This window comes from Wolffia australiana, chromosome 20, assembly GCF_029677425.1.
Source record: "Wolffia australiana isolate 7733 chromosome 20, ASM2967742v1".
NCBI classification, from domain to species: Eukaryota; Viridiplantae; Streptophyta; class Magnoliopsida; order Alismatales; family Araceae; genus Wolffia; species Wolffia australiana.
This window is the reverse complement of record NC_135854.1, coordinates 6231063-6246134: the sequence shown is the minus strand read 5'-3', so window position 1 is coordinate 6246134 and position 15072 is coordinate 6231063. Positions and strand designations below refer to the sequence as shown.

Sequence of the window (15072 nt, the reverse complement as noted above, 5' to 3'; positions counted from 1 at the left end):
TTCCAGTTTCAACATGTAATACAAATTTAATTTTTATAATATTAGGATATTAAAAGTTAGGAAATACTTTAAATTCTGAAGCATTAAACTAGAGTTAAATTAATGTGGGTATAGGCGTATTGAGTAAGAGCCTTCCCCTCCCCTCTTTTTCTATATTACTGTGGTTGGACAATTAGTCAGACTGAAAGTCAACATTCTCTTGTTGACAAGGACTGTGAGTCATAAAAAGTTACCTTGCTCTGTTTGCACATTCTTTAGAATTTTAGATGTGAAAAATTATTTCGTGGGCTCCAGCCCATTTTTTATAGGGGAGAATAATCACAACAAATTTTCTAAGAAATCCAGGGCATCCTATGAATTACCTCAGCTGTAAATATTCAAATAATGACTTTCAAAATTATAATCCGCATTAAAAAATTTTAATGTTGAGACATTTTGTTACTTGACGTTTAGGGGGGTGAGTTACATCAAATTTAATTTACTCTAACGAGTTAGAATAGGTTAATGATTATAATTACACTAGTTGCGACAACAACCTTCAATACTTCCAGAGTTGATGAAAGGAACAATTATTAAGATATAGGTGAGTAAAATAGAGAGACTGTCAGTAGAGAGGGGCAATTAAGGGTCTCTAGCCAGGTAGAGAGAAAGGAAAGAGAGATTCATGGATATATTGACCTACATTAGGCTTGTTGGATTTCTTTTTCATCGTCCTCCGAGAAAAAAATAGGGGAATCATGCTACTTAATTAGTCAGAGTATAATTACCCAGCAAGAGAATAGAGTTGTTCGAACAAACTTTGTTAGAATGAATCATCTTTACTTTGCCTCAAGCACTTGTGCAAACAAAGTAGTTCTTTGATGGAATGGCAGTGGAACCACCTGATTTTCAGGATTTTGTATCAATCATGATCTTTTTTTTTGAAAACAATCAATCATGATCTTAAAGGTTTGTAAATCGTTTTGGACGCAGCTTCTGTACAATCAATTCATTTTTCTACCGTTCAGCTGGCTCCAAAGATTAGCACTGAATTTATATCAACCTGAATGTCATTTGGATGTCTCAAGATTAACCAGATATCACAATAGAGCAGAATTGACATGAATGTTACAGAACACACCGTGCACTCAAAGAGAAATATAAATATTTAAATGTATATAGTAAGGAAATCAAATGGTCGACTGATCGCAAGTTCACAAATTTGCAATGCTTATAAAAGAATCAATATGCCAATAATATTCTAAAAATCACTTCAATTAATTAATTTGAGGTGATGTCTGGCTTCCAAGGAACAAGAAAAAAATAAAGAAAAGATCTGATAGAAAGAAGAAAAGGATAGAGAAACCTATAAAAACAAACCTCAAAAGCAAATTATTAAAAAGGAATTAAAAACCAATAGCGAATTTTACAGCAGGAGAAAGGAGGAGCCATCATATCTGAGTCAAAATCATTCAGATTTCAACGGTGCTAATCTTTGGAAGCACACGAGGAACTCGGTATTTCCCTCTGCACCCTTGAGGGGAGACTCTATCCACCCTTCCCTAGAGAATCCCAAGGCCTCCACACCTTTCGTTATCTTCTCAATAACCTGAATATTACACAATATATCAGATTCCGGCATTCAAAATCATCTAATGTATGGCCTTAATCTGAGAACTGTCTTTACAAAGTCCAATAAACGCCTCATAACGGCAGTTGCACAAATAAAAAAAAATACAAGTTATATGACCAAAGATGCCAAAATAAAGAGCAAATAACATCTTCTATGGAGCATTAAGAAATGTATAACTGAGATGTGGGTCCCTATCATGCATGGGGCGTTATCAGAGCCACGATTTGAGGAACTGATGGAGATGCAAGAGAACCTTTCTCATATCAGACCGTCGAATGTATATCGAGATGGCTGGGTGTGACGAGGGCCATCTTTCTCGGTGAAGAATGCATATTTGAAGATCCGAGGGGAAGTGGGGGGAGACTCGACAACCATCAATTCATGCTCCACGCTGATGATGCAAAAAGTTCCTCTCAAGGTGCGGTTCTTCAGCTGGTTATTGAGACGACCAAGATTGGTCACATGGGTCTTTCAGAGGAGGTGAAATCCGACGGCTTCCATCGAGTGGGCCCTGCGTGCCTAGGGCGACGAGGACTGCTCCCACCTATTCTTCACATGTCAGTTCGCCCAAGAAGTATGGGCAGCGCAACAGATACCAGGTGTGAATATCTCCTCCGACGAGGCATTGTGGACCTCAGTCATTGGTGGTAGGTACTGGAGCAGACTGGAATGGAGGAAGCTACTTGCGGTACTATGGGCGTTATGGCTGCACCGGAATGAGGTGGTGTTCAAGGGAAGGTGGGTATCAGTGGAGAACATCATTCACAACATTGAGACACTTGTGTTTTTTTGGGTTGGAGGGAAATGATTGGTGGACCATTTCAGTCATATATGTATCTTGAATGTGCATATTTTCCATTGTTAATGGTAGCGGGTTGACCACCAATCAAGGGTGATCTTCCTTATTTTCTTCAAAAAATAATAATAAACTGAGATGTACTGAACTCAGACCTATCGAAGAGAAGGATTTCCATCCTTGTCAGCGATCAGCACACACAGGTAACAATTAATATTAATGGGGTTCTTTAGGTAAAAGGAATTGCATTCGGCGGCACAGTTTTTTGTATTGTATGGAGTATATCAGTAATGTGTGATAGACAGCGTTTCGATTTTATCATCTTAAAAGCAGAAGTAACCTGGGATCCAATTTTCAGCCAGGTTGTTCCAGTTTGCCATAAATCAGTTTAATTTTTAAAAAAGAAAGCATACCTCTTGATGCACCAGGGGATCCCTCACAACTCCACCACCGCCAACCTGGCAATAAAAGAAGAGAAGTCTAAATCTTTTCAAAATAAGCAGCCTTACGTTCATACAAATAAGCAGGCCTTTTCCCACTCATTTCCAACAGAAGAAGAAGGGCCTAACAATTTTAACCAACTGAGGAGGAAAAATATAGACAAACCCAACCAGGTTATATTCACATGTTCTACCAGTGGGTTTCTAAAAAGAAACTTTCCTCTGTCATCATTGCTCCTAAAAAGAAACTTTATCAGGATATTTGAACCTATTAGTATTAGACAAAGAAAAATAATAGACGCTGGATATAAGAAACGACACATGGTATCTCTGACCTCACACCAGATTAAGAAAAAAGAAAGGGCATCACACCAACCAGTAGGCTACTCCGTCAGTCATGAGATTGAGGCAACCAACAACTAAAAGCTTATTCATAAGTTGATGCAGTAGAAAGACTATTTGACTACAAAAACCTGAACATGATGATAGTAAGTGAAACATAGCCACTTTGTTCTAAGTGAATAGAAATTCGAGTACTCAACTACTTCATGAGGTAAGGGATAAATAGCAACCTGAGATCGCCGTGCCTCAAACTGAGGTTTAACAAGAGTAACCAATGTAGATTTCTCCTTCATGACAGAAACAACGGCTGGCATCACCTAGGAGAAGAGAATAAAAACTAGATAAAGAAAATGCCTAAGAACTCAAAAATGATGGAAATGGCAATAAAAATTTTTCCTGCTGCAAAACGTTAAAGAAAGAATAAATGTATTTTTTTGACAGACAAAAACCCATTAGTGAAGTTCTGAGAAGATTGCGTTTGAAAGATAGAGTCGACGACAATAAGAAGCCAATAAGCCAGAAAAGAGCATTTTCTCAAAAAAATGATGCCCATTGCCACAGCAGAGGACTGCCTGCGCAGAGGAAGAACTGGCCACGAGCATATGTGAGCATCTGCACGAAGTTTCTAGGAGATTGCACTCGTCACAATCTTGGAAAACACTTTCCAGAGAATGTGACACGACATCTTGTCTTCAGTGGAAACATAAGGACCTTTATTCATCAAACCACCCTCCCGATATTCATTGGTGTCGATTTTTAGAAAGTTCTATAAATAAAAGGAGGGACCGCAGTAATAGGCATCATTGGCATTTGGATTTTGTACAAGGTACAGAAGTCTCTGGAGAGTTTGTAGCTGTGCACGCCTGGGTTTCTACCAGAGTGCTTGGACTATCAGGGAGTTTGGAGGAAGAGAATCATACCACTTGAAAGATTGAGTAGAGCGGAAAGTCCATCAGCAATATATGTTAGGGACTGTGAGTACGATTCTTGATCTTGTTTTTACTATTTCAGTACATCTAGGTATCAGGAGCTTTCCAGGAGATGCAAAAGTCAAGAAAGGATATGAGAGCAACACAAGGAACAATGCTACGCCGACCCAACCAGAAATATGAGGACATTTATAGGATGAAGCTAGAAACCCATAAAACAATCACCGAGTCCATAATTTCCAGTCTCCTCCATCACTGACGAGTGAAGGAAAAGCAACCACCGGGAAGACAGAACCCTCACGTGGTTGGTTAAATACAAGACAGAATAGAGAAAACTGAGACACAGACAGAGAGAGGGAGAGAGGAGACAAAGAGACAGGGAGACAGGGAGACAGGGAGAGAGGTTGAGTGGAAGTTGGCATTGACCTGGCCTTCCTATCTGCGGCTTCCTTCTTGCCTGATGCCCTCCATCCTTGCATGGTCATCCTAATATCAGCCTCCCTGCTTGATTAGGGCCGCCGGGTCTGGCGCGCCGACAATGGACCCAATTGCCTCCTCTCGTTGAGGCACTGGCCCCAACCACCCCGCTCAACTCGCCCACCGCCAACAAATTATTATCGTGGGCCGATCAGTCAACTAACAATGCTTTTCATCACAAAAGAATTTAACTCGTGTTGATTTCATGGTGGCGATGGCCTCCAAGAACAGGAAGATCCAAGACTACCTAATTTGCTTCAGAGTCCTCTCATTTCCACAGTTACCTGATATGGATCCTCCCAATATCAGAACAAATTATCATGATTCTTGAAGGAAAAATAAAAACGATTCCCGATTGTACGAATGTAACAAAATCTAGTTGTTTTAGTCTTCACGCCAAGATGGAGAAAAACAAGATCCAGTTTACTATGGGGAGAATGATAGAAAAAAAATGTAGAATAACAAGACGTCGCCAGATCGGCTTGATCCTCCCTCCTGAATTCAACAGATCGCTTCCCTCTATGGATAGCCCAAATTCCTGCAAGGAAACCCAATATGAAAGGGGTGAGGTTCTTGAGGGTGTCTTCTTCTTATTTATAGACTCACCCAAAGTCTTGTTCAACATTAGTAAGGGCCTGCTCGTGGATCCTTACATGCCAGCCTTCTCATGTACTTACAGAGAAGACTTGTACCAGCACCTCGTGAAAGTTTCTCTCCAGTTAAGTTAGATATGGATGAGCTAACAGATCTCTTAACTTGGATGCCATGATCATTATAATGTGCCATCTGACTGATGATACATAAGATTATTTTTTCAATTCCAACAGTTTTTTTTTCTATTCCAAATGTTCATATATGAAATGAAAAGGATGTTGGACTGAAGGATGGATATTGGCAGCTTGTAAGACAATATTCCTTTTTGATGAATTCAAGGATGAGATTTTCTCTGCCACTTCTAGAATATGGTTGTCAAGTCCCTTTCTAGAGGATCATTCCATCAATCAGCGGTACCTTCAGCCGGTTCTGTTCTGCGTTGATGCCCAGAATGATTCCTCTATCCCTTCTCACTATGCATCTATCTTCGATAATATTCGGAAAGGATTCCACAAAAGAACTCTGAAGTTCTATCAGTCTGACAAGATATCGTCAACAAGCAGAGGTCGCTGTTCTTTATCTGTTGAGAGATTAAGATGTGCAAAACCTAAAGCGTCAATGATTCATTAGGTGGAGGGGAACTCCTTTTATAAACAGGTCTTAGCGGGCCAGGTATCCTGGACCCTCTATGCCTTCAATGGAAACACAGATATGGGCCTGATATACTAGGCCATAACTGACACAAAAAAAGATCAGTAATGTGATGACGAACAGCTTGTTACGGTCTAACCCCGAACATACCAGAGGAGTAAACGTTGCCGGTCAACCTGCCCGCTTTAGGTCAACGCTGCTGCCTATAAATAAAGGCCCGCAGAGAAATAAGAGCTTCTTGATTTTTCAGTAGCAAAGTCGTGAGCCTGGGAGAGCAGGAGTCGCTCGAGCCAGAGGGAGGAGATCGACGACGGTCTTCTAGTTTTCCATTTCTTTCTTCTCTGTTCTTGTTCTTGTTCTTGGAACACCTTCTACAACCTTTAAACTCTTTGACATTTCTATTGTGGACGGGAACTCTCAAGATTCCCTTTCTTGGATTTGTGTCATCAGCTTGTTCTTCTGAACGAACTAGGAAGGGGCATAACACAGCTACAGTAGGATGACAGATATTACAGGCATTTCTTCAAAGGATTCACTGCCATAGCCTCCCCATTGACGAACAGGGGATCTTCAAATGGATGGACACATTGTAATATGTTTTTGTTGAAACCCTCGTACCAAGACTCCAATACTAAATCAAACTCTGTTCACCACACAAATCCAACGTCCAGTGCAGAAGGGAAAACAGAAGGGGAAATAGATAGGAGTGAGAGAGAGGTGCAGGGCAGGTGCACGCAGCTTCCTCTGTTTGCCAGGAGACTCTGCTGCACGATGGGTAGCTCACTGGAGAAGACCAAGGGAGAAGGAGGTAAGGGCAAGAAGAGAGTGAGAGAGAAAGGGGTGGAAGCTTACTAGTTTATCCATGTCCTCCCCAGCTCCTCAGCCTGCCTTCTTATGACTCGTGGTACTTCCGCGAGTCATAACGCCAGATTGACGGGGCCCGTGATGGCCCCCTGTGGAGACAAAACGCCAGGGGGCTGTTTCGTCTTCCGTCGCTGATAGACCCTGAGCGGGGTCTTAACAGTTTTCCAGCAGCTCCCAACAATTTTTCAAGCACATCAATGTTGGCTATCCCAGATTTCTTCAGTTGTTTTGAGTGGAAATTGATGTATATGGAGACACTATTGAGGAACTCCTCATGCAACAGGGACAACCAAGTACCCACTTCGACCAACTTTTTTGTTCCATGCTCATCAAGTCAGCTCATGAGACTCATGAGCATAGTTTTTGCAGGACAGTACTGGAAGTTATCTCTGGTGTTCCAATCCTTTGATCGGCACCATCAAAATAGGTTAGATTTTCGGAATACCATAAGTGGCTTCTCAAGCTTCTGGGATCCAATTTCGGTATTAGCTACAAAAGAGAACAAACAATGAAGCGGATGCCCTTTTGAGTGGACACGATGCTCCAAATGCAGTTATCTGAGAAGCACTTTATAAGATTCCCAAAAATACACAGAAGGATGATGTCTTACTCCGTAAAGGGCATCTGGTATTGGCTGATACTTCTGTTCTTATTCCCTTTATTGTTGTTGTGTTCCATATTCCCTTTATACCTTTGGTGTTTTATAATACAGATTCGGGGGGATGAAGAGAAAAATCAATACCTTCATCAGCAAACATGATGAATGCAAACATTTTAAATTGCTGATATTGGCAGAACAGAATCAGACCAAAATCTTCCAAAAGGTCCACCTATGTAAGACACAAACGTCCATAAAGGCCTAACCCCATAATAAGAGAGAATGGGCAACAAAGCATAGGAGATTCAGTCCATCTAAGAGTCCAACCATATAGAATGAAGTTTCAGACCCTCTGTCATAAGAAGGAAAATGTGGCTGGTGGCATACAGATTGCAGTTGCGAATGCAATCTTCTCTTCATCCAATCTTCCATGGGTCTCAACTACATACGTTCATCGGCATCCACAAAGCCAGCCAATCTAAGATTTCTGATTTGAGAGCATACTTGGGATACTCTTGAAGGTGATGCATTGATCAAGTGGCTCAACTTGCCACATATCAATCAATAATAGGAGTGTAATTCGACTTGCAGCATTATTCCCCAAAGTCCATCTTGAGGACAAGGAGGAAAATCTGGGGGGAGTCATGATGTTCTCCCAATAGCTTATCAAAACATACTGCAGGCCTCTCCCAAGAAATAGGTGTTAGGACGCTGTTAGTCCTAAACAATCTCGAGAGGATCTTCTAGCTCTTCTTCAATTGTAAACGAAATTCACGAATCGAAACTCGATGAACAGGAAATACCAAGAGTCTTGATACAATGATAGAGAACGATCTTGATGGAACGGATCTGAGATGAGAGATGAAGAATGGGTAAGATAAGCCTGGGAAGGTTGAGTTCTTGGATGTATCTCCGAGCGACGGCGAGTTCTGGACAGCCGGATCGGCGGTCGGTGATGGAGGATCTCCACGGAATTTCTTCGAGTAGTTGATTGTGTACCCCGACTGATGCTCCTCTTCCTTTTTTATCCTCCTCCCGCTTGCTGGTTTCCCGCCTTTATTCAAACGCTCATACGTGTGGGTCAATCCGCACGTGTGCGACTAGGTGCTTTCCTCTTCTTAGACATATATGTACGCAATGGTTGCTTATCAATAGGCACATAAAATGCAAAATATAAACAAAGATGTAAATGACAAAGTGCGTTCCGACACATCGCAATTTGAATGTTTGAAAGTAGAATGGAAAGTTTAAAAGTAAATAAGTAAACTGCAACCTGCCTCAAAACCTACCGTGAGTATGGATATAAATGACAAGTCCAGAGTCACCAAATCCACTTGCTGAGGAAGTCCTGGAAGATATCTCAAATTTGTCCTCTCCATGATACATACACGTGCATCTTTTCGAATCTTTTCAGCAACCTACATACAAAATAAAGGGCATTCAATTCATTGGAATCACAACTCAAGAATAGATCTAGGGTGAGAGAAGATTTCTCAAAAGGGAACATTTTTCAAGCAGTTAACCACAACGCAGTGCTAGCACAACAGGTTTATGAAATTGTCCTCAGGCAAATAAATCTCAATCACACTGTCAGTGGGTTGTAAGTGGGCACCGACAAAATTTCTCGAGTAAAAAATTGTCCATTCAATACTTTATGAATGTATTCCAAATCCAAATAGTCAAGACTAAAAATTTAGGCTCATTGCTTCAGTTTTGCACCAAAATCACTGTTTTTTGGCAACAACTGAAAACTTTGGGCATTCATTTAATCAAAAATTAATCTAGGGCTTTCTTCTGGATAAAGCATGACCCTATCGGCTCTTATATATTTCTTCCTCTATTTAAAAACAAGTTTCGTCATTTTTTTGTATTAACTTACGTATCGCATATAACTCTTGACGGTGATCCAATTTTCTTTTACACACTAGACTGGCAAAAGTACATCGCCATGCAGCTTGTAAAGTCAAGGTATTCATTAACCAATTTTCAACTATAATTGAAGACACTTTATCTCTTTTGAACTTAATATGCAGGGGGAACAACAAAAAAATAATGTGTATTTCAATCGCCGCCTATGTTTTTAAAGAGGTATAAAGTATGTTTAGTGCATCAAAACATCTACTACCAACATTCAACTACTTTTATAAGTTTTTTTTTTATTTCCTAAACATATCGAAAGTACAATATTTTCAAAACTGATAGGGAACTAACGAGGGCCTACTTGGAAAAGAGGAAGAGAAAGAGACTCTCACACACCAAGCATGGGCCGAGCTCTGTGGGCCCAGGGGAGCAAAGCTAAAAAGAAAGCGTCGGGCGCGAGAGAAGGGTACAGACAGAAGCCGATCAGTCTCTGAGGAAGGCAAAGGGGAGATCCTCTCCTTGCCCTAGCCGCCAGGCCGATCCGGCCACCCTGTATCAAGCTCTCCTCCGTTCTCTGTTCTCTTCTCTGGGATCTTCATCGTAGTTTTTCTCCCCTTGGTTTTGCTACTTGGACTTTTCTACTCAAGACGGGTTTCTTGTTGGACTTATTTGAATATTTTTGTTACGTGGATTCTGTGGCCCGGCGTTGGTCCTACCCAGGAGTCGTAACATCTGGTATCAGGGCCGCCACTTTCCTAACCACCAACAACCCCTGTGGAAAGTCGAGACTGTGAGAGAGCTTACGCTGATCCGACTTCAGTAACACTCTCTCCCACGTGTTAGTATTGACCATGGATCCAGACAACAGGGGCGAAGGGGGAATGCTCAAATTCCAGAAGCGTACTAATAGTATCTTGGAGCACATTATGGAGAAAATGCAGGAAATGAGAGTTCAGATGGACTCTATGAAGAGAACTCCAGCAGCAAACCCTGTTCCAATGGGGGAGCTTCGACCTCCGGATGATCATCAGGGTGTTCCCTGTCAAAGGCAGCCTCCGAGAGAAGGTGGGGATTTCGCTTTTAAACGTGGAGATTTACCGATCTTCCAAGGCGAGAACCCAGAAGGTTGGATTAAACGAGTGGAGCGTTTCTTTCGATTACATACAATGCCGGACGAAGACAAGATGCACCTAGTGTCTCTACATCTTGATGAGGCAGCCCTAGACTGGTTTTATATGCAGAGCAAGAATTTGGTATGATCACCTGGGACGATTTTAAGGAGCACTTTGGGGGAAGGTATAGCATTTCATCCCATGATTTATTTCAATCATTATTTGAGATTAAGCACAGGCTTTGTTCAGGAATACCGAGCGGAATTTGAGAAGCTCATCACACAAATTCCCAACTTAGCAAGGAACGTCAAAGAGAATGCATATCTATGAGGGCTAAAAGCAGAAATACATCGGGAGGTATTGAAATCAAAACCTTACGGTTTAAAAGAGATCATGGATTTGTCATTACAGGCCGAGCTCAATCTAGGAGTGTTATGGTTGGCCTGGCAAAACAACCCATGCTATCCTATTGTGGGTGTCACCGAGAATTCTGGAAATCTTCCTCTATTGACTATGGCGCCTAGTTCACGCAATGCACCACCAAGACGTCAGCCAGCGCAACCAAAGCTTCCCCCGCCCAATCAAATCCAGTCAAACTCCACTTATCAAAACTGAGATCCTGACCGTATTGTTATGACCCTGGTCGGGTTGAGATAACTACAAATTGCAAAGAAATTATTGAATCAATGTAATAGTTCTTCCAAGAATCCGAGAGCAAAAATATTCTGAGCAATCAGAGAAGACGGAACGAATAACAGAGCATGCGTAGAATCTAGACGCGAGAGAGATAGAGATTAGAAGGAACCAAATGGAAATTGAGGGAGAGAGGCCGGATCGGTCGTCTTCTCCTCCGGAACGAGATCGCAATTCCGACTCCGCCCGCAAGTCGCAACTGAATTCTTGATGCGCTTTATTCATCGTATTCTTCTTTATATACTGTCTTGGGAAGTCGATCTGGTCAACTATGGTTGACTGCTACGTGTCCGCCTTGGGTTGGTGCCGCGAGCCTTGTGCGTTTTCTCTGGCATGTCTGATGCGGCCTCGTATCATTACTCCCTCCCCTCAAGACCAATTGGTCCCCAATTGGAAATGTCGGGAATTGTTTGTGGAACACATCCAAATCCTCCCATGTGGCTTCATAATTTGGAAGGTTTTTCCACTTGACTAGGTATTGAGGGCCTTCACAGGTGAAGCGATAGGAGATAATTTCATCTGGGTAAACCTGCCATTCATAGTCACTAGAAAGGTTAGTAGAGAGAGGCAATGATAGGGCGTCGGAATGAATCGCTCTACGTAGCTTAGAGACATGAAAGACAGGGTGAATGCTGGTGGATGGTGGTAAGTCCAATTTGTAAGCAACAGGGCCTATTCGCTCAAGAACTGTGAATGGGCCAAAGTATTTTGGGGCTAGTTTCTCGAAAGGGCGTTTTGATAATGATTTCATTCGGTAGGGTCTGATTTTGAGGTAAACTTTGTCGCCAATGTTGAACTTGACATGATTTCGGTGCTTGTCTGTGTTTGCTTTCATCTGCTGTTGAGCAATCAAAAGATGATCCTTGATAACGGACAGAGTACGATCACGCTCTTCAAGAAGTGTATCAAAAGAGTCAATGGGTGTAGAAGGGGACCCATAGCGTAACAAAGCAGGAGGGGCCCTTCCATAGACAGCGTTAAATGGAGTCGTCTTAATCGCGGTATGGTAAGATGTGTTGTAGCTGAATTCTGCCCATGCCATCCACTTCGCCCACTGCTTGGGTTTTTCAGAGGTGAAACATCTTAGGTAGGTTTCCAATGTACGGTTTGTTACCTCTGTCTGGCCATCACTCTCTGGGTGATAAGATGATGAAAAATGTAGTTCTGTACCTTGGATTTTATGAAGTTCTTTCCAAAAACTGCTAGTGAAAACGCTGCCACGATCTGAAACAATGGATAATAGTACTCCATGCAGCCTTACATATTCTCGAGTGAAAATATCAGCTAAAGTAGTTGCTGTGTAGGGATGCTTTAGTGGAACAAAATGAACATATTTACTTAAACGATCCACAATAACCCATATTGCATTATATCCTTGTGATAATGGTAAGCCCTCAATAAAATCCATGGATATATCCTCCCGTATCCTGTTGGGAATAGGTAATGGTTGTAATAAACCGGCAGGTTTAAGGGTCGATGCTTTGTGGGTCTGGCAAATATGACAAGCCGAGACATGAGCCTTAATGATTTTTTTCCTACCTGACCAATAAAATTGTTGAGCAATTCTGCGGTATGTTTTTTGGAAACCCCCATGTCCCCCAATTTTCGCATCATGCATTTCTTTGAGAATGATCGGGATCAATGTAGATGATTTTGGCAGCACCAACCTTTGTTTGAAGTGGAGAAGATTTTGATGCAAAGTATAAGATGGATTGGAATTGGTACCTTGAGTAATTGACTCTTTGATTTCGGCTAACCTTGTATCCTTAGCAGTTTCTTGTTCGAGAGTAGCTTTGTCCAACCAATGAGTGGCAGATGAGCTCGTAAGAGAGATGGCGTATGCAGGTATTTGAGACAATGCATCAGCTACCACGTTGCTCTTTCCAGTCTTGAATCGGATTTCATAATCGTAGCCAAGCAATTTGGAGATCCACTTATGATATTGAATAGGGATCTCTTTTTGGTCCTGGAGGAATCTGAGGGCAAATTGGTCTGTGTTTATAAAAAATTTTCGGAAAAGAAGGAAATGCTTCCATTTCGGGACTGACCAGACGACTGCCATCAGTTCACGTTCATAAGCTGATTTGGCTTGTGCGGAACCCGATAATCCGTTGCTAAAATACGCAATGGGGTGAGCATCTTGGATAAGAACGGTGCCTACCCCGTAACCTGAAGCATCTGTTTCAACAATGAATGGTTTCGAAAAATCAGGCAAACTCAAAATGGGTGTTGAAGACAATGCGTTCTTAAGTTGCTTGAAAGCCTGTTCGGCTACTGTATCCCATTTAAACGAATCTTTATTAAGCAGAGATAATAAAGGTTGAGCCTGTGTCGCATAATGTTTGACAAATCTTCGGTAGTAATTTGTCAATCCTAGGAACCCCCTTAACTGCTTGATATTCTTGGGAGACGGCCAGTTCTGTATATTGGAAATTTTATCGGCATCAGTGGCTACTCCTTCCTTAGAAATCCAGTGACCTAGGTAATCGATATTTGCTTGAACAAATCTGCATTTTGCTAGATTTACCCATAGTTTGTGTCGCATCAATATTTCAAAAACGTGTGATAGATGCTGTTTATGGTCTTCGTGGCTTTGACCGTAAATAAGGATATCATCGAAAAATACTAGTACAAATCTGCGTAGATGCGGCTTGAAGATTGTATTCATTAATGCTTGAAATGTGGCTGGAGCATTAGTTAATCCAAACGGCATGACGTTGAATTCAAAGTGGCCCTGATGTGTCTTGAAAGCTGTCAAAGGTACATGTTCTTCATACATCCGAATTTGATAGTAGCCTGATTTCAGATCGAGTTTTGTAAATATTGTAGAACCATACAATTCTTCAAATAACTCATCAACGATAGGTATTGGGAACCTATTTGGAACTGTGATTTTGTTCAATGCTCTATAATCTATGCAGAGCCTATAACCCCCATCCTTTTTCTTTATCAGTTATGCCGGACTAGAAAAGGGACTGGTGGAGGGTCTGATAATATGAGCTTGTAGTAATTCTTCAGTCAATTGTTCCAAGACATTTTTATGAATGTGTGAATACCGAAAAGGTCGACTGTTGACTGGCTTGGAAAGAGGTAAAAGGTGAATTCTGTGATCGAAGTGTCTTTTTGGTGGCAAAGATATTAACAGTTCAAATACGGGTGGATATGCATTTCGAAATTTAGCAATGTAATTTGAAAGTTGCATGGAAAATACCGTTGCATTTCTGGGGTCACACAAGTCATGTAGTTCTCGATATTGATGCTTGCTCCTTACTAATTCTTGGGCAGTCCGGCGAGATAAATCCCCCTTTGGTCTGAATTCTCTATCAGTCTTGAGCAAATATACTCGGCTCTTCCATAATATCTGAAGACTGAGAAGATTATAATTCGAAATAAAGTAGTCCAGTGTCTGAAGCCATTGTACCCCCAATACGACATCTAAATCTCCCACAGCTAACGGAAGAAAATCTTGTATAATCTCTAAGTGTTAGTTCGACAGGCCCATTTGGCCCATCAAGAGATGACTGTTGGACTCCAACGGTCATCTTCCCTTGTTTATGAGGCTATAAAGCCAAGATAACTCATGTTGTAATATGTTACCTTTTTATGAATATATTTTTTGTCTATTCTTTCCACGATCACTCCTCTTCGACAAATCTCCTTTCACCCTTACGGGTTCTCATGGTATCAGAGCAAGGCTCATAGAACCTTTGCTTCGAGGGATTAAAAGGCTGAAAAAAAAAGGGACTCGGACCCTCTCCCGAAGATCGATCATCTGGCGAAAAGAAAAACGTTCTCCCGCGGAAAGCATTCTCCGGCGTATTTTTTCAACGGAAAACCATTCTCTGGCGAGAACTGCTCTGCGGCGAAAATTACTTCGACTTTGGTAAGTACTTGAAGATTGCTTGATTATATTGCTTGGTTTCGACGGAAATCACTCCGATTCCGGTTGTGAAACCATTTTTTGTGCTCTTCGGCGATTTCGGGCGCAAGCACTGAAGAAAAGTGATCTTCTGTCGAATCCCTCCTCTCGACGAAATTATCGTATCGGTGGGCCGTATCCATTCGGCGACTACTTTTTCTTCAAGAGGAGATTCAACAGAAGAG

The 15072-nt window shown here is 41.6% G+C and overlaps 1 protein-coding gene across 1 annotated transcript in view; it reads right to left on the bottom strand.

The window, feature by feature from the left end:
- Positions 1 to 1348: 1348 nt before the first annotated feature.
- Positions 1349 to 15072, bottom strand: part of LOC144716243 (bacterial hemolysin-like protein) — a 31315-nt gene continuing 17591 nt past the window's right edge. The window contains exons 6-9 of the mRNA XM_078591341.1: positions 8593 to 8721; positions 3421 to 3507; positions 2822 to 2866; positions 1349 to 1588 (exon numbers count right to left, since the gene is read on the bottom strand). Coding sequence (XP_078447467.1) covers positions 1448 to 1588; positions 2822 to 2866; positions 3421 to 3507; positions 8593 to 8721 — 402 coding nt within the window. The 3' untranslated portion in view covers positions 1349 to 1447. The remainder of the gene's footprint in view (positions 1589 to 2821; positions 2867 to 3420; positions 3508 to 8592; positions 8722 to 15072) is intronic.